The following is a 20,732-nucleotide window of genomic DNA, read 5'->3' as shown; positions in this document are numbered from 1 at the left end:
CATCATTATTTGAGCTTAGCGAATCACACGACTGCAAGACAGGGCTCCAAATTAGAGGTACACAATATGTGAGGAAGTGTTCAGAGGGAAGTGATTGATTAAATATAAAGCCGATGGCTATTGGCTCGGGACTTTTTCGTGTTCTTTCTATTGGGTTAAAGGCCCAGGGCAGTTAAAAAAACATGATTTCCCTGTGTTTTATAGACACTGAGTGTCCAAAACATTGACCAGGTGAAAACTATGATCCCTTATTGATGTCACTTGTTAAATTCACTTCAAATCAGTGTAGATGAAGGGGAGGAGATAGTTTAAAGAAGGATTTTTAAGCCTTGAGACATGGATTGTGTATGTGTGCCATTCAGAGGGTGAATGGGCAAGACAAAAGATGGTAGTAGGTGCCAGGCGCACCAGTTTAATTGTCAAGAACTAACACTGCTGGGTTTTTCCACGCTCAACAGTTTCCCATGTGCATCAAGAATGGGTCCACCTCCCAAAGGGCATCCAGCCAACTTGACACAACCTTGGGAAACATTGGAGTCAACATGAGCCAGCAATCCCTTTGGAATGCTTTCAACACCTTGTAGAGTCCATGCCCGGTGACAAATTGAGACTGTTCTGAGGGCAAAAGGGGGTGCAACTCAATATTAGGTCAGTTTTCTTAATGCTTTCTACACTGTATATTTCCATACTGAGGCTGGAGCAATACTGTGAAAATTCTGATCATGTACTTTTAGTGCAAAAAACTGTTCGAAAAGACCACCCGTTTTGGTGGGATGGAGTTTTGGCCTGTCTGGTGACATCACCAGGCAGTACATTTGTTAATAGACCAATAAGAAAGAGTTCTAAACCTTTCTGCCAATAACAGTTCTCTTCTCCCCACTCAGACCACTTCCAGACAGACCTAGCAAAATTGTTGCTTGAGAAATTGGTATTTGCTAAGTTCTGTTTCTTTTTGAGCATTTTAATTTAAAACAATCACATTAAGGTACTTAATTGTTAACAAGAAAATATTTGATATGGATATAAAAACGTCTGTGTTGGACCTTTAACGAAGGCCATGTTGGACATGTTGATCCACCAGACCCAATGAGCATCAAGCAAGTGTATGGTAAACAAGATTCATTTGGTCGTACCAATCACAGCCCAGTATATTTGGTTGAATTCCATTCTTTATTCTTGTTCTGAAAACATACTATAAACAAGGTAAGACTCAAAAATGACGGGAAAAAATGTTCAAGGAAACGGAAAAATTCCCCAGTCGAGCTTCACAACAATGGCTAGAGATGCAATATATATGAAAAATAGTTCCCCCTTTCGTTTAGTTTTTTGTTTGTTTTCGCCTTGTTGAACTTGCTTAAATTAACACTGACAAACTATCTTCAGAGAGAGAGAGGACTTCACTGTTTGGCCCACTAAGCACAGAGGCCGTCACTGGAAGTGTATCTGCACGCCGTGACACCGTATGGGTGTGTGTGTGCACAGTCCATGGAAGGTGTGTGTGTGCCATCTCTGTATAGTGTGTGTGCCGTTTCTGTATATTTCAAACGGAGGGAGAACATCTTCATGTGAGCTTCTCTCTTTCTCCTCTTCTGCGGTTTGGCGAGTGTGTCCTCAGCTATAACGCTGCCAGCCGAGCTTTCTGCCACTCCACAAACTCATCCAATAACACCGGCCCTGCAGAGAGAGAGCGAGAGAGAGAGAGTAGTGTTAGTGTGAGACGGACTGTGTGTGTGTGTGTGTTTTTTTGTGTGTTTTTGTATGCTTTAGTGTGTGTGTACGTACTCACAGGCTCCATCCTCGTCATAGTTACTGAGGTCTGTGCTGACTGTACGACTAAACTCTAAGACGTTATACCACTGGTCCTTATTCATCACCTTGTACTTGGACTGCTGCAGGGGAGGAGAGAAAATAGAGGAGCGGGGATAGGGGGAGGAGAAAGGAGATCGATATTAGGAGGGAGTCAGTGCAGGGACAACACATTTGTGTTCAGCATAGGGTGTGTTACCTCCAGAAACTGGTTGAAGACAGGGAAGAGTGGCCATGTTCTCCCCAGTAGCAACCCTAGCATGGACTTAGCTGTGTCCATGTCCAGACTCCTCTGGTCCTTATCCTGGGGGAGGGAGGAGAAGGGGAGAGAACAGAGAGTCAGGGGGAGGGGTAAGAGAGATGATAAAGAGGAAGAGGTAATGTATGCATTCAGAAAGTATTCTGACCTTTTCCACATTTTGTTACGTTACAGCCTTTTGATTAAATTACATTTTTTCCTCATCAATCTACACACAATACCCCATGACAAAGGGAAAACAGGCTTTTGAATTTTTTGCAAATGTATTAAAAATAAAAAACATACCTTACATAATAAGTATTCAGCCCTTTGCTATGAGATTTGAAATTGAGCTCAGGTGCATCCTGTTTCCATTGATCATCCTTGAGATGTTTTTACAACTTGATGGAGTCCATCTGTGGTAAATTCAATTGATTGGACATGATTAGGAAAGGCTCTACAAGAGAGCAAAAACCAAGCCATGAAGTCGAAGGAATTGTCCGTAGAGCTCCGAGACAGGATTGTGCCGAGGCACAGATCTGGGGAAGGGTACCAAAAAATGTCTGCAGGATTGAAGGTCCCCAAGAGCACAGTGGCCTCCATCATTATTAAATGGAAGAAGTTAGGAACCACCAAGACTCTTCCTAGAGCTGTCTGCAACACCATCATGACTGCTGCCACTGCCAGCCCCCTGGACACCCAGAGGCCCCGTGAAGAGACTCAGACCCCAGGACTGGCTGCCCGGCCAAACTGAGCAACCGGGGGAGAAGGGCCAAGGTCAGGTAGGTGACCAAGAACCCGATGGTCACTCTGACATAGTTCCAGAGTTCCTCTGTGGAGATGGGAGAACCTTACCAGAAGGACAACCAGCACTCCACCAATTAGGCCTTTATGGTAGTGGCCAGAGGGAAGCCACTCCTCAGTAAAGGAACATAACAGCCCACTTGGAGTTTCCCAAAGGGCACCTAAAGTACTCTCAGACCATGATAAACAGGATTCTCTGGTCTGATGAAACCAAGATTTTACTCTTTGGCCTGAATGCCAAGCGTCACGTCTGGAGGAAACCTGGCACCATCCCTACGGTGAAGCATGGTGGTGGCAGCATCATGCTATGGGGATGTTTTTCACCAGCAGGGACTGGGAGACTAGTCAGGATTGAGGGAAAGATGAATGGGGCAAAGTACAGAGATCCTTGATGAAAACCTGCTCTAGAGCGCTCAGGACCATCAAAGTACTTATGTAAATGTGATTCCAGTTTTTTATATTTTATACATTAGCAAACATTTCTAAAATCCATTTTTTTCCTTGGTCTTTATAGGGTATTGTGTATATATTGATGAGAGGGGGGTGACGATTTAATCAATTTTAAAATAAGGCTGTAATGCAACAAAATGTGGAAAAAGGGGTCTGAATACTTTCCAAATGCAACCCTCTACTCTCTTCTTAGGAGGTCAAACCATTTCCTGACTGTGAACCAGTGAACGAGGACTCACCCTGGCAAAGTCAAAGGCGTATCTGTAGATGTTTTTAAAGATGATCGTGTCGTTGAGATGATTGCGAAGGTAGTCCAGTTTCCCCTGTAACCTCTCTATGCAGTCACACCTATAGGGGGAGGGGGGGTCAGAAACAAACATGGATTCCCAGTCACACCTATAGGGGGGGTGTAGTGTCACAAACAAACATGGTTTCCCAGTCACACCTATAGGGGGTGGGTCACAAACAAACACGGTTTCCCAGTCACACCTATAGGGAGGGGGGTGTAGTGCCACTAACACACATGGTTTCCCAGTCACACCTTTAGGGGTGTAGTGTCACTAACACACACGGTTTCCCAGTCACACCTATAGGGAGGGGGGTGTAGTGTCACTAACACACATGATTTCCCAGTCACACCTATGGGGGTGTAGTGTCACTAACACACACAGTTTCCCAGTCACACCTATAGGGGGTGGGTCATAAACAAACATGGTTTCCCAGTCACACCTATAGGGAGGGGGGTGTAGTGTCACTAACACACACAGTTTCCCAGTCACACCTATAGGGAGGGGGGTGTAGTGTCACTAACACATGGTTTCCCAGTCACACCTATGGGGGTGTAGTGTCACTAACACACACAGTTTCCCAGTCACACCTATAGGGAGGGGGGTGTAGTGTCACTAACACACACAGTTTCCCAGTCACACCTATAGGGAGGGGGGTGTAGTGTCACTAACACATGGTTTCCCAGTCACACCTATGGGGGTGTAGTGTCACTAACACACACACACAGTTTCCCAGTCACACCTATAGGGAGGGGGGTGTAGTGTCACTAACACATGGTTTCCCAGGCACACCTATGGGGGTGTAGTGTCACTAACACACACAGTTTCCCAGTCACACCTATGGGGGTGTAGTGTCACTAACACACACAGTTTCCCAGTCACACCTATAGGGAGGGGGGTGTAGTGTCACTAACACACACAGTTTCCCAGTCACACCTATGGGGGTGTAGTGTCACTAACACACACACACAGTTTCCCAGTCACACCTATAGGGAGGGGGGTGTAGTGCCTCTAACACACACAGTTTCCCAGTCACACCTATAGGGGGTGTAGTGTCACTAACACACACAGTTTCCCAGTCACACCTATAGGGAGGGGGGTGTAGTGTCACTAACACACACAGTTTCCCAGTCACACCTATAGGGAGGGGGGTGTAGTGTCACTAACACATGGTTTCCCAGTCACACCTATGGGGGTGTAGTGTCACTAACACACACAGTTTCCCAGTCACACCTATGGGGGGTGTAGTGTCACTAACACACACAGTTTCCCAGTCACACCTATAGGGGGTGTAGTGTCACTAACACACACAGTTTCCCAGTCACACCTATAGGGAGGGGGGTGTAGTGTCACTAACACACACAGTTTCCCAGTCACACCTATAGGGAGGGGGGTGTAGTGTCACTAACACATGGTTTCCCAGTCACACCTATGGGGGTGTAGTGTCACTAACACACACAGTTTCCCAGTCACACCTATAGGGAGGGGGGTGTAGTGTCACTAACACACACGGTTTCCCAGTCACACCTATAGGGGTGTAGTGCCACTAACACACACAGTTTCCCAGTCACACCTATGGGGGGTGTAGTGTCACTAACACACACAGTTTCCCAGTCACACCTATAGGGGGTGTAGTGTCACTAACACACACAGTTTCCCAGTCACACCTATGGGGGTGTAGTGTCACTAACACACACACACAGTTTCCCAGTCACACCTATAGGAAGGGGGGTGTAGTGTCACTAACACATGGTTTCCCAGTCACACCTATAGGGAGGGGGGTGTAGTGTCACTAACACATGGTTTCCCAGTCACACCTATGGGGGTGTAGTGTCACTAACACACATGGTTTCCCAGTCACACCTATAGGGGGTGTAGTGTCACTAACACACACAGTTTCCCAGTCACACCTATGGGGGTGTAGTGTCACTAACACACACTGTTTCCCAGTCACACCTATAGGGGGAGGGGGGTGTAGTGTCACTAACACACACGGTTTCCCAGTAGAGTGAGAAGCATCAGGAACATAGACATGTGATGTGGTAAATCAAGGTTACTCACTGTAGTAAAGTCATTCCCTTAAGCCACTCCTCCTTAGTGAAAAATCCCATATTTGGAGCTTCTAGTTTCCAGGCTATAACTAACATAATTATCTGAAAAAGAGAAAGATGGAGAGTGGGGAGGGAGAGAACATACATCATAATTATCAACGATGGATGGATGAAGAGAAAAGACGAGGAAGACTAACGTTTTCTGGTTCTACTCCAATGTCTTCACAGAACTTCTCCATCCCCTCTGGACCCAACACCTCATCTGGACCTGGTACACAGGAAGCAGGTAGAAAAACACACACAAAATGGTATAAATGACTCAATACTTAGTGACCAATAATCAGATTCAGAGTTCCTTGCAATTTAAAAAGAGTTCTGAGTGTGTAGCCAAGTTAATAGGCCACCTTAGTTTTCTATATATGATCATCATGACATACAGTGCCTTCAGAAAGTATTCACACCCCTTGACTTTTTCCCACATTTTGTCGTGCTACAACCCAAATTTAAAATCGATTAAATCGAGATGTGTCACTGGCCTACACACAATATCCCATAATGTCAAAGTGGAATTATGTTTAGACATTTTTACAAATGAATGAAAAGCTGAAATGTCTCGAGTCAATTAGTATTCAAACCCTTTGTTATGGCAACCCTAAATAAAGTTCAGGAGTACAAATATCCTTAATAAGTCACACAATAGGTTGCATGGACTCACTCTTTGTGCAACAATAGTGTTTAACATTACTTTTGAATGACCACCTCATCTCCGTACCTTACACATACAATTACCTGTAAAGTCCCGCAGTCGAGCAGTGAATTTAAAACAGATTCAACCACAAAGACCAAGGACGTTTTCCAATGCCTCGCAAAGAAGGGCATCTATTGGTAGATGGGTTAAACTAAAGCAGACATTGAATATCCCTTTTGAGAATGGTGACGTTATTAATTACACGTTGAATGGTGTATCAACACACCCAGTCACTACAAAGATACAGGCGTCCTTCCCAACTCGGTTGCCGGAGAGGAAGGAAACCGCTCAGGGATTTCACCATGAGGCCAATGGTGACTTTAAAACAGTTACAGAGTTTAATGGCTGTGATAGGATACAACTGAGGATGAATCAACAACATTGTAGTTACTCCACAATACTAACCTAAATGACAAGGAAAAATAAGGAAAAATGTACAGAATTAAAAATATTCCAAAACATGCATCCTGTTTGCAATAAGGAACGAAAGTAAAACTGCAAATAATTTGGCAAAGAAATAAACTATGTCCTGAATACAAAGCATTATGTGTGGTGCAAATCCAACACAACACATCACTGAGTACCAGTCTTCATATACAGTGCCTTGCGAAAGTATTCGGCCCCCTTGAACTTTGCGACCTTTTGCCACATTTCAGGCTTCAAACATAAAGATATAAAACTGTATTTTTTTGTGAAGAATCAAACACAAGTGCGACACAATCATGAAGTGGAACGACATTTATTGGATATTTAAAACTTTTTTAACAAATCAAAAACTGAAAAATTGGGCGTGCAAAATTATTCAGCCCCCTTAAGTTAATACTTTGTAGCGCCACCTTTTGCTGCGATTACAGCTGTAAGTCGCTTGGGGTATGTCTCTATCAGTTTTGCACATCGAGAGACAAAAATTTTTTCCCATTGCTCCTTGCAAAATAGCTTGAGCTCAGTGAGGTTGGATGGAGAGCATTTGTGAACAGCAGTTTTCAGTTCTTTCCACAGATTCTCGATTGGATTCAGGTCTGGACTTTGACTTGGCCATTCTAACACCTGGATATGTTTATTTTTGAACCATTTCATTGTAGATTTTGCTTTATGTTTTGGATCATTGTCTTGTTGGAAGACAAATCTCCGTCCCAGTCTCAGGTCTTTTGCAGACTCCATCAGGTTTTCTTCCAGAATGGTCCTGTATTTGGCTCCATCCATCTTCCCATCAATTTTAACCATCTTCCCTGTCCCTGCTGAAGAAAAGCAGGCCCAAACCATGATGCTGCCACCACCATGTTTGACAGTGGGGATGGTGTGTTCAGCTGTGTTGCTTTTACGCCAAACATAACGTTTTGCATTGTTGCCAAAAAGTTCAATTTTGGTTTCATCTGACCAGAGCACCTTCTTCCACATGTTTGGTGTGTCTCCCAGGTGGCTTGTGGCAAACTTTAAACAACACTTTTTATGGATATCTTTAAGAAATGGCTTTCTTCTTGCCACTCTTCCATAAAGGCCAGATTTGTGCAATATACAACTGATTGTTGTCCTATGGACAGAGTCTCCCACCTCAGCTGTAGATCTCTGCAGTTCATCCAGAGTGATCATGGGCCTCTTGGCTGCATCTCTGATCAGTCTTCTCCTTGTATGAGCTGAAAGTTTAGAGGGACGGCCAGGTCTTGGTAGATTTGCAGTGGTCTGATACTCCTTCCATTTCAATATTATCGCTTGCACAGTGCTCCTTGGGATGTTTAAAGCTTGGGAAATCTTTTTGTATCCAAATCCGGCTTTAAACTTCTTCACAACAGTATCTCAGACCTGCCTGGTGTGTTCCTTGTTCTTCATGATGCTCTCTGCGCTTTTAACGGACCTCTGAGACGATCACAGTGCAGGTGCATTTATACGGAGACTTGATTACACACAGGTGGATTGTATTTATCATCATTAGTCATTTAGGTCAACATTGGATCATTCAGAGATCCTCACTGAACTTCTGGAGAGAGTTTGCTGCACTGAAAGTAAAGGGGCTGAATAATTTTGCACTGCCAATTTTTCAGTTTTTGATTTGTTAAAAAAGTTTGAAATATCCAATCAATGTCGTTCCACTTCATGATTGTGTCCCACTTGTTGTTGATTCTTCACAAAAAAATACAGTTTTATATCTTTTTGTTTGAAGCCTGAAATGTGGCAAAAGGTCGCAAAGTTCAAGGGGGCCGAATACTTTCGCAAGGCACTGTATTTAAGCATGGTGGTGGCTGCATCATGTTATGGGTATTTGTATTTATTATGGATCCCCATTAGTTACTGCCAAGGCAGCACCTACTCTTCCTGGGGTCCAGAAAAATAATGCAGTTTATACAATTTAAAAAAACAAATACAATACATTCAAAGATTTCACAACACAATGTGTGCCCTCGGGGCCCCTACTCCACCACTACCACATATCTACAGTAGTAAATCCATGTGTATGTATAGTGGTGTGTGTGTATGCATGTGTCTGTGTTGCTTCATAGTCCCTGCTGTTCCATAAGGTGTTTTTTTAAATTGTGTTTTAAAAATCTAATTTTACTGCTTGCCTCAGTTATTTGATGTGGAATAGAGTTCCATGTAGTCATGGCTCTATGTAGTACTGCTTGTCATCGTCAAGGACTAGGGAGTTTTTTTTTTTTTATAAAAAGAAACAGAATAGAGCTGAGCACAGGCAAAAGCCTAGAGGAAAATCTGGTTCAGTTTGCTTTCCAACAGACACTGGGAGAAAAACGCCCATTTCAGAAGGACAATAACCTAAAACACAATGCCAAATATACACTGGCGCTGCTTACCAAGACGACATTGAATGTTCCAGAGTGGCCTGGTTAGTTTTGACTTAAATTGGCTCAAAATCTATGGCAAGATTTGAAAATGGCTGTCTCGCAATAATTAACAACCAACTTGACAAAGTTTTAAGAATTTAAAAAAGAATGTGCAAATACTGTACACTCCAGGTGTGCAAAACTTTTAGAGACTTAACCAGAAAGACTCACAGACAATGTTCCCTATAAACTGCGTGCAGACTCGCAGCTCCCCCCACGCAGAGAAGCACGAGATTGAAATTTTCCCCTTTAGTTAACTACTTCAACGTTTCCCTCTACTGTGCGAATTGTGATCGAATCAACGCAATATACTGAAACAAAACGAACTATGTAAGACATTTTCTTGTAGGTAGAGCACAGAGTAGGATTCTATTGCATTGACAAGCATGACTCCGGCCCATACTCTACACAGACCGGTGCGCCATAGCCAATCAGAATTGCAGTATCCCTATATGCAAATAGACCGTTGCCATATATGGAGCTGTTCCATTCACTTTGAACTGTGTTTACAGCATAAGTGGTCGGGAGTAGATGTGCTTGTTTTGAGATCAAAGAAAGAGCTGCATGTAGCCAGATGTGTACATTTTTTAGTAAGTCAGTTTTAGCCCAGTTATTTCTAGTCAGCAGTGAGGGAGTGGTTGCTTCCTGTAAGAGCACATAACCTGTGCTTTTCTAGACATCTTTCAAAAGCAAGTCGCATAAATAGGTTTTTTTCTGTCTTAAAGGGGCAGTGTCGTATTTTGAGACAGGCTTGAATAAGCTAAGTAGCAAATAGGCAGAGGGTAGCATAATTTGTCTGATTCTCTGTAATAATGGTAAGGGAATAGTGGTTTCTTGCATCAAACACCACAACATTTTCAGTCACCTTGTCTGAAGGACAAGTGGATAAACAGGTTAATGTCCATCCTTAAAAGTTGTTTATTTTATTTAAGTTTTATGGAATGTAGGCCTACATTGAACACCACACATTGTCTGCTACTGTAGGCTGAATGGAGGAACAGCTATTTCCATGTAAACATGTTATGGGATGTATTTTCTACATTGTTTTGTATGGTAGACCACTCTGATAGGCCTAGATTATGATCAAATAGCAACAGTAGCCTACTTGGAGAGAGAACATTGCTCATAGCTGTAATCGCTGCCAAAGGTGATTGTCTAACATGTAATTGACTCAGGGGTGTGAATACTTATGTAAATGAGATTTAATTTTCAACACATTTAATTTTCAATACAGATGGATGAGAAAAATATATATTATTATTACATTTTGAATTCAGGCTGTAACATAACAAAATGTGGATTTTTTTTTAACCTTTAACTAGGCATGGATACTTTCTGAAGGCACTGTACCTGTGTACTCGTAGAACCAGGCCAGACATTTCTTATTGGAGAACTGGTCCTCTGGGCTGATCAACCGGCCTGGAGCCTGAGGTCTGCAGAAACTACAACACACAGGATAGAACACAGTCAGAAACAACAACACACAGGATAGAACACAGTCAGAAACTACAACACACAGGATAGAACACAGTCAGAAACTACAACACACAGGATAGAACACAGTCAGAAACTACACCACACAGGATAGAACACAGTCAGAAACTACAACACACAGGATAGAACACAATCAGAAACTACACCACACAGGATAGAACACAGTCAGAAACTACACCACACAGGATAGAACACAGTCAGAAACTACACCACACGGGATAGAACACAGTCAGAAACTACACCACACGGGATAGAACACAGTCAGAAACTACACCACACGGGATAGAACACAGTCAGAAACTACACCACACGGGATAGAACAGTCAGAAACTACACCACACAGGATAGAACAGTCAGAAACGACAACACACAGCATAGAACACAGTCAGAAACTACACCGCACGGGATAGAAGTCAGAAACGACACCACAGGATAGAACATGGTCACTAAACAGACTCAGACACATGCATGAGAGGAGTTCTTAGGATATTCAGTGTCACACACACTCCTCCCTCTTTCCTTTCCTGTGGACTGACTGAGGTCTGTGCTGCATAATGGGACAAATATGTGCTGAGTGTTGAGTTCCCCAGTCAAGCAGCAAGGCTCACTGCACAGAGCAAAGCCAGCAAGCAGCAGCTGCAACACACACACACATACGGTGGAATGGGTGAGGAGAAGGAAGGTCTACAGTAGAACGGTTGGGTGAGGCAGAGTTCCACTACAGCTCTAAATACAGCAGGTTTTTAAGGGGTGGGAATCATGAAATGGGGTGTGTGGAGGAAAAAGACCAAACATCCAATAGTGAAGGATGGTGGAAGAAGTGGTGAGGAGCAGGAGAGGAACAGGAGAGGTGAGACGCAGGAAAGGTGAGAAGCTGGAAAGGTGACGGGTGGTGGGTGAGGAAGGGTTCCTCACCAGGTGATTTTACACTTCCTGAGTCCCGGGTCATCTGACCCTGAAGACTTCCTCTTTTTCTTCACAGGCATCGCAGAGTTTCCACACGGGTTAACTAGCTGGGCTGGGTCCACACACACACACACCGAGTCTGTCAGCTCACCGGGCTGAGAGCCATACCATAAACAGTATACTATTTACAGATAGTATATAGGAGAAGTACCTATGTATTTCTGGTCTCCTTGTCCATTCAAATCTATAAGATTCTATAATAAAAACACAGTTTACAGTGAGAATTGAGGTGATAAACTACATAGTACCATAACATTATAAAGCATACATAAAGAGAAGACAGTATGGTCACATCACATAGCTAATCAACTCTCAGAATGCCCCTGCTCTGGCTCAACTAGCTATCTAGCTACAGTACTAGGTTATCCCAATAGTTCACTCATGAGTCTGTTAACTTACAAATCTGTCCAGTGTCTGTGATACCGTCTGTAGGTCTGTCTCCTCAGCCAGTACGAACACTGTGTACTATCCTACAGCAACAGACAGAGAGAGCGGGAAGGAGAGGTGAGATGACATAGTAGCTAATATACTGGCAAGCTAGCTTCGTCTTGTGTAAGTGGTTTTTGGGGTTGTGCGCCAGACAAGGCGTAAACCACAGATCAGATAACTCCTATGTTTAATGTTAGCCAGTTGGCTGTATATCGAAGCAGCTACCTCGTATAAACAAACAGATCTCATCCAATGCATGTATTGTTAATAATTGGCTAGCTGCTATCTGGTCCATAAGTTATGTGGACCGTAGCCCATTCAATAGACAGTAGCTGCAGTGGTGTCTGGAGAAGTGCGTATACTCCAATGTTCTCCAATAGTTTATGAGTTTTCCTCTCAAAGTTTCACTCCCAAAATCACAATTCTTGATAGAAAAACAACAAAAATTGGATGTTCCTAGTCTACAACAATGCTTAAACCACACCAGGAGACCATTTATGAGGTCTGGGAATATCAAATCATATTTTTGGGGAAGGTGTAGTTGCCCTTTAATTAAATTGTACGCCCAGCAAGGGACCATTTGGCTAGCGGTGTTCCTGCACATACAATGTAGGCCTACAGTACAGTACATGTGATGTAAGAGTTTGCAAAACAAATGCCCTCCCGATTGATACAAATCATAGATATCATTCTGCCAGGTAGGCGTACTTTGCAGTCAACATTTAATTGGGTAGACTTTCTAGGAAAGGCTTCAGAAATGTTAATTCAAACAGCGCATGATAACTGAATTGCACAAGGCAAAGATTTAACCAGGACTTCAGACAACTTTTTCAATACCTGGTTTGCATACCCATTGTTTCCTTAGTTAGCATTTACTAGTAGATATCCTGAATTGAAACGTCTTTCCTACCTACCAGCTACTGATGTCGTTATTTTGTGAGATGCTCCATGCGACAACCAGTCTCTTGCTGAAACTAGGCTGTGTGCGGCGGACATGTGAATACATTGAGTGAACAAAATAGTAAGAACACCTGCTCTTTCCATGACTGACCAAGTGAATCCAGGCTATGATCCCTTATTGATGTCACTTGTTAAATCCACTTCAATCAGTGTAGATGAAGGGGAGGAGACAGGTTAAAGAAGATTTTTTAAAGCCTTGAGACAATTGAGACATGGATTGTGTATGTGTCATTCAAAGAGTGAATGGGCAAGACAAAAGATTTTAAGTGCCTTTGAACGGGGTATTTTAGTAGGTTTCAGGTGCACAGGTTTGTATAAACTGCCCCCACTACTGGGGTTCACGCTCAACAGTTTCCTGTTTGTATCAAAAATGGTCCACCATCCAAGGGGTAACAAAGCTCTAGAGACTGGAAGGGAGAACTGACCAGACAAAATGGAATGGTATAAGTCCACAACAATGCTTAAACCACATCAGGAGACTATTTTATTTTAGGTCTGGGGGAAAAAAATGTGGCCAATGCCCACTGAAAAAAAGTGAGTATACTGCACATAGCCCCCACTACACCACTGGGTAGATGGGTATACCCCCCTTGGGTTCTCGAGACCTGTGGACCTTTCTGTTTGAAGCTGATAAACAAACGTGAAATAACTGGATATTGTAAAATCAGAGCTAGCGGCCAGATTTCATCCAAGTTACTTTGATAGTCTAGTTAAATTTCTACCGGAATCTTTAATGTACAGACAGCAGACATATCAATGATCGCTATTGTAATAGTTAACGTTAGTCGCCCAGTTAACGCACACAGAACTACAACAAATAACGATATGCATCGAGACACATGCAGGAGTATCTCCCAGTTATTGTTGTAGGTGCTAACTAACGTTAAACAACGCTGGTCAGAATAACTGCGTCACCGTAATGCCGAACGAAGCGAAACATTCAGAAACCCACTGCACTGGGTAACTAGCTAGATAGTCTAAATATGAACTATAATACAATGCCAAAGTACGTTATAACGGTTGTTATCAAATCCAATTTTAAAGAAGATAGGCTAGACCTGTCATACGAAATGTTGTCAGAGTACTAATGTTAGCTAGCGGCTAGCTAACTTAACTGCGATTGCAAAGGCTAACTAGACAGGTAGCTTACAACATGCATTGCTTTTCGAAATAAAATGTAATTCATCACATGAGCCAAATACAACAGGTGTAGACTTTACAGCGAAATGCTTGTTTACGAACCTTTCCCAACGACGCAGAGTTTCAAATGTAAAATTACTGGATCAACGTTATTTGGCAATCAATCACCTACTAACGTTACTAAATTAGCTAGCTTAGTGAAGCAAACAACGTTATGTTGTTCTGGCTGAATCAGGACTATACATGTGATTAATCATCTTAACCACAAAATTAATTATCTGCATAAAGATTACGCCAATACACACACTGGGGCGTTGCTTTTTTTTTGTTGTTGTCAAGAAAGATAGCTAGCTAGTTCGAGTTAACTAAAAATGTAAGATAATTAGCTAGCTAGCCAACTAACGCGGGTAGCTAACAGTCAGATACTTTAGCTAGCCAGTTCGCAGGTTATTTCTGTCACGATGACGTTCAAAAGCCAACAGTAGAATGCGTGGGACCGGCAAAGAAGGCTGTATTTAACTAGCATGTCTAGCTAAGGTTAGCTAGAATACACTGGGTAAAGAGATCAATCGAATTCGACCAAAACAACGGAAACGATTAGCTGGAATGCTAACGTTAGTCAACTTAGTTTCTCAACAAGTCAGAAAACATATGTAGCCGTTGTTGGCTAACGTAGCTAGCCAAATATTTGCCACAGGTTTACGTCAGTGCATCCACCCAAGGGGGATATACAACGCCGTTTTGGATATTAAAAGTATGTGAATATTTTATGCAAACCTTGGATTCCAAGAGTTGTGTTTCTTTTATGCAAGTAGATCATGTACTTTCACGGTTGCAACCTCGCGAGCTGATCACTTTCCAAGTGGTAAAGCGAACTGCTTTCTTCCGGGGCAACAGAGAGCTATGGAACGTACCACATGATTTCAAGGGGTGCGCGATCGACTCGTACTAGCTATGGAAATAAATCAAATTGCAGGTCGAATTATTCGAATATGTATTTTACCTTACTTTATTAAAAATAATATCGAACGCATGAAATTGGTAAGAAATATTAAATAACTAACGATTATGTATAAATAAAACGCCCCCTTCCTCCCTCTACCAGAAATGACGAATACCTCAGGTCTGCCTGTTTCTCAGTTTATCTATTTTCCCCCACATGTGCCTACAGTGTGAGGTATCTTTGCGTGTCAAAATAGACGTCAAATAACACTATTTTTAACGTGTCAAATAAGGTGGTTGACCAGCTTCACAACACATAACTGGTCAATAACTGGTCACCTGAATATGACTGCACGTCACATAATAATTTGACCCGTTCATTATTTTTTGTTCGTAGTTATTACACATTATTTACACTATCACTCGTATTTCACATGTCACAACGATTCAAAGCTGGGACCGAGACTGAAAAACAGCTTCTATCTCAAGGCCATCAGACTGTTAAACAGCCATCACTAACATTGAGTGGTTGCTGCCAACATACTGACTCAAATCTCTAGCCACTTTAATAATTACAAATTGGATGCAATATATGTATCACTAGTCACTTTAAACAATGCCACTTTATATAATGTTTACATACCATACATTACTCATCGCATATACTGTACTCTATACCATCTACTGCATCTTGCCTATGCCGTTCGGCCATCGCTCATCCATATATTTATATGTACATTATCTTATTAATTCCTTTACACTTGTGTGTAAAAGGTAGTTGTTGTGAAATATTACTGCATGGTCGGAACTAGAGGGCATAAGCTTTTCGCTACACTCGCATTAACATCTGCTAACCATGTGTATGTGACCAATACATTTTGATTTGATTCATCGATACGTATGCTATGTTGCTAGTAAAGTTGTCTCGCGCACCTACAGCGCTGGACATAAAATAAAGCTAGCCAGCTCATGGACTCAAACAATGTTCTTCCCCAAAAATACAGCAAAACGACATAATCTGAATTCACTATAGCTAGGTGTCATCATCTAAAATAACCCGAATTTATAAAGCAGTTCTTATTTTATTAATGGTGGTCGGACCAATCAATGTGAAGCTAGCCACAATAGTGTACTTTGCAAGTTAGCCTTCAAAAAAAAAGAATGTCATTGACAGTGATGCAAATGAACACAAATAGTAGAATTATGCCATAATTGAATAGATCATGCTAAACGAGGTTGGAATGTTGTTATATAAAATCATCATAAAACAATAATTTGTTAATTTGACAAAAATCTGTTTAAATCACACTGTGTTATACTTTAGAATTGCATTGGGGGCATACTTATTTCACTGTACAGCCTTACCTATGGATTGTGGATCAATGACATGGGGTATCAGTCTACTCAGTGACACCCAGAGAACATTAGCGTCGTAGCTCTTATTGTGGGACTCTGAAACAACTGTGAATTGAGACACATTTTTTATCAACCTATGTGTATTTAACACTATTGCCAAGGAAAAACAATACTGCGTGGTAACTCAGAAGAGGGCATTGGGAAATACATATATTGGGTATTGAGTAGACTGATACCCCATTTAATTGATCCCCAATCCTTAGGTAAAGCTGTACAGTGCAATATGAATGTCAATACACACAATAGGCTGACTGGGGAGGTGATTTCACACAGTCACAGTCCCGCGATAAGAGCTACAACGCTAATGTTTGCGTAAACTCGACAGTTGTGTTCTGTGTGTGTCACCTAGTAGACTGGTACGCCATTTCATTGCTTCACATTCCAACATTGATAACATTATCAAGTCTAAATATGGCATGATTCCACCAATTGTCACCGTCTGAATCACTTTCAGAGGTACTTTTATTTTGAAGGCAAACTGCAAATTCCACGATTGTGCCTAATCCTTATTGTGGTCGAGCCAGATGAAGTTAGCTGGTTGCTTATAACGTTAGCTTTGGGCAACAGGGTTAAGTAGCTGGCTCGCTATTTATTTTTCATGAATTGAAGTTCAATTTCAATAGGCGAACAACAAGTGGCTACGTAGCTAATACTTAACCACAAGGATTCCTAAATCATTGCTAAGAATAATGAAAATGACTGCAGTTTCTACTGTTCATTGTTTTCAGGCTGGTTGTAATGGTGCTAGCTAGGTACCAAGCTAAAGCTAGCTAGCTCAGAAGTTGCGGTTGAACAAGTAATGCTTTATTACCAACGCGATATTGTAAACACATCGTTCGTGGCCGGTGTTTGCTTGTTTGCAGACTTTTTTGTACAGCTTTGACAGTGCTACTTATAGTAGTGGTGGCGCTTGGCTTGCACGTGCAAATTCAGAACACACAACATTCTATAATAGAACTGTGTTACTTGTGTATCTTTTTTGACACACAAAGACCCAAACAGCGTTCCATACATAGCAGGCCAATTACACTTTAAATATATATATATATATATATATATATATATATATATATATACACATATCAATGGGCAATCATCACACTATATTCTGTTCCATAAAGTTTCTGACTTAAGAGGCATTGGTATGCAAACATTCAGGAGGGCTACTATCAAAGTACACAGAGGAAGAACAACATTTTGAATTGTGCCTGTCCTACACATGTCTATAGATAAGTACATCTCTGTCTATAGAAAAACATCAGAAGACAAAGGAAACCAAGAGCAGTGGAGATGACTCTCTTTACAGTACAGTTTTTATTTGCCAGGAAATAAATTATACAAAAAAATAGCTCAAAGTCACAAACCAAAAAATTATAATAATGCAGCACATCTAAGTAGTTGAGCCCAACAGCCAGAATACTCCCATTCAAACAATGTACAGCATTATATCTTTACTCAAAGTAGGGTCACATTCATCTGGTAATGTTATGATCGATAAAACTTAGTTTTCAAGTTTCCACTCAAGGCTCCAGATATGCAAGTAGGGAAGAAGAGGAAGAGATACGTGTCTTATGATTACCCATTTGTTTACCATCATCACAAACACTTAAACACAAACTGAAGCAAGATGTCAGTCTCATAACACAATAAGAGTTGCTCTATCTGAAATTTCTGTGCAGAGAAAAACATTAATTGTTACAACAAAAATGGAGTATGTCATTGTTTAAAACTGTTTATTTGTTGTTACTCATAAAGTGACATAAGTTGTGTCATCTTAAAACATTGTTGAACATGGCTAAAATCTAGAGAATACCTAAGTGTATCAGACGAAGTTACATTAAGTACATTACTCTGATAACATATCTTAAGAATGCGCTAATTGAGTGTGCTAAATTACTAAAATGTAATAACACTTTGCCTACGTCCCCAAATGACACCTTATTCCTTATATAGTGCACTACTTTTGACCAGAGCCCTATGGGCCTTGTTCAAAAGTAGTGCACTAAATAGGAAATAGGGTGTCATTTGGGACAAAGACTTCTTCTCTAGGTTGTTTTGATGCAACAACTACAGCAGTGATGCATAACCATTAATGTCAGATACCAGGGAAGGAAGACATGAAAAAGAACAACGTTACTAAAACCTGGGCCTGCTGGACACAATGTCATTCAGTGGACGATATCACCGCATAAAACTGTCAATAATGATAAACACACACTTTTTATTCACAAAGACAGATATCCTTCAGAGTAACTGTTCTAAAGTTGAACTAGTCAGTCGGTTGAGAAATGTAACTAGCTCACGTGGAGGAGAGCCTCTTATTGCCAGTTGACAGGTAGTAGTTATCCACACATGACATTACCCGGTAGAATAAACTATTAACTGTTTTGTCAATAGTCATTGTGTGTACATATGTTTCTCATAGGTGTCCTCCACTGTAGAATGGTGGACTATACGGTGCTGCGTAGGTATGTAGTGTGTGTGAAATAAAGCCATGACATCATGATCAAACAATTCATAACTGCTAAATCCCAAGTAATGTTTCCATCATCTGACAATCACTTTGTCTTGAGGTGTCTAAATTGATTCCAATGGGGTTGCATTAAAATCAGAGTGAGAGAAAAGAGGACATTGACACCTAGGCTGTGTCCCAAATGGCACCATATTCCCTACATAGTGCACAACTTTTGACCCGAGCCCTATAGGTCCTGGTCAAAAGTGGTGCATTATATAAGGAATAGGATGCCATTTGGGGCGCACAGTAATATCCAACAGTACAACATTATCCCAATGCCAAAAGTAAAACTCAAACTAAAAAGAGTAAAAGCGGGATAGTGTTATTAAGTCGTCTCATACATTTAATCATGTAACATTACTCCAAATCAATAAGTGGCTATGTACACCTAGTAGCCCGCTACAGACCGGACCTATTTATCAAACACTCGCATACAAACACTCGACAGCAACAAACATTTTTTCCTTCTATCATCACCCTCCCCACTCATATCATACTGCAACACACAGTCTTCTGTAAAAGGTTGTGGGTAGGGTACATTAATAGCAACACTGCAGTGCCGTTGCTTTAGCAACATGACCTCATCACAGGAAGTGCTCTAGTAGGAGGGGCTGTCTAGATATTGCACTGGAGGGATTTTACTGGGGCACCCTATTCCATATATAGGATATCAAATATTTTTCCCTTAGTAGGGAATATATATATATATATTTTCCTACACTGCTCAAAAAAATAAAGGGAACACTTAAACACAATGTAATTCCAAGTCAATCACACTTCTGTGAAATCAAACTGTCCACTTAGGAAGCAACACTGATTGACAGTACATCAGGAGACGTGGAGGAGGCCGTAGGAGGGCAACAACCCAGCAGCAGGACCGCTACCTCCGCCTTTGTGCAAGGAGGAGCAGGAGGAGCACTGCCAGAGTCCTGCAAAATGACCTCCAGCAGGCCACAAATGTACATGTGTCTGCTCAAACGGTCAGAAACAGACTCCATGAGGGTGGTATGAGGGCACGACGTCCACAGGTGGGGGTTGTGCTTACAGCCCAACACCGTGCAGGATGTTTGGCATTTGCCAGAGAACACCAAGATTGGAAAATTCGCCACTGGCGCCCTGTGCTATTCACAGATGAAAGCAGGTTCACACTGAGCACGTGTGACAGACGTGACAGTCTGGAGACGCCGTGGAGAACGTTCTGCTGCCTGCAACATCCTCCAGCATGACCGGTCTGGCGGTGGGTCAGTCATGGTGTGGCATTTCTTTGGGGGGCCGCACAGCCCTCCATGTGCTCGCCAGAGGTAGCCTGACTGCCATTAGGTACCGAGATGAGATCCTCAGACCCCTTGTGAGACCATATGCTGGTGTGGTTGGCCCTGGGTTCCTCCTAATGCAAGACAATGCTAGACCTCATGTGGCTGCAGTGTCAGCAGTTCCTGCAAGAGGAAGGCATTGATGCTATGGACTGGCCCGCACGTTCCCCAGACCTGAATCCAATTGAGCACATCTGGGACATCATGTCTCGCTCCATCCACCAACGCCACGTTGCACCACAGACTGTCCAGTAGTTGGCGGATGCTTTAGTCCAGGTCTGGGAGGAGATCCCTCAGAAGACCATCCGCCACCTCATCAGGAGCATGCCCAGGCGTTGT

At 42.1% G+C, this 20,732-nt stretch overlaps 1 protein-coding gene across 12 annotated transcripts; it reads right to left on the bottom strand.

Annotated features, from left to right (window-relative positions):
* Window positions 1-1,151: 1,151 nt before the first annotated feature.
* dcnl4 (DCN1-like protein 4) lies at window positions 1,152-15,268 on the bottom strand. 12 transcript variants are annotated; one of them, XM_036964611.2, is made up of 11 exons: window positions 14,985-15,117; window positions 12,078-12,148; window positions 11,830-11,872; window positions 11,628-11,730; window positions 10,569-10,660; window positions 5,834-5,904; window positions 5,647-5,738; window positions 3,538-3,646; window positions 2,006-2,110; window positions 1,783-1,889; window positions 1,152-1,674 (listed from the first exon to the last, which is right to left on the bottom strand). In XM_036964611.2, the coding sequence occupies exons 4-11, from the start codon at window positions 11,696-11,698 to the stop codon at window positions 1,656-1,658; spliced, it is 666 nt and encodes a 221-aa protein (XP_036820506.1). In that variant the 5' UTR covers window positions 11,699-11,730; window positions 11,830-11,872; window positions 12,078-12,148; window positions 14,985-15,117; the 3' UTR covers window positions 1,152-1,655.
* Between the last annotated feature and the right edge of the window lie 5,464 nt (window positions 15,269-20,732).

Source organism: Oncorhynchus mykiss, chromosome 27, assembly GCF_057628025.1.
Source record: "Oncorhynchus mykiss isolate SJ-2025 chromosome 27, ASM5762802v1, whole genome shotgun sequence".
Taxonomy (NCBI): Eukaryota; Metazoa; Chordata; class Actinopteri; order Salmoniformes; family Salmonidae; genus Oncorhynchus; species Oncorhynchus mykiss.
The sequence above is the reverse complement of the archived record's forward strand: the minus strand, read 5'-3'. Positions and strand labels throughout refer to the sequence as shown.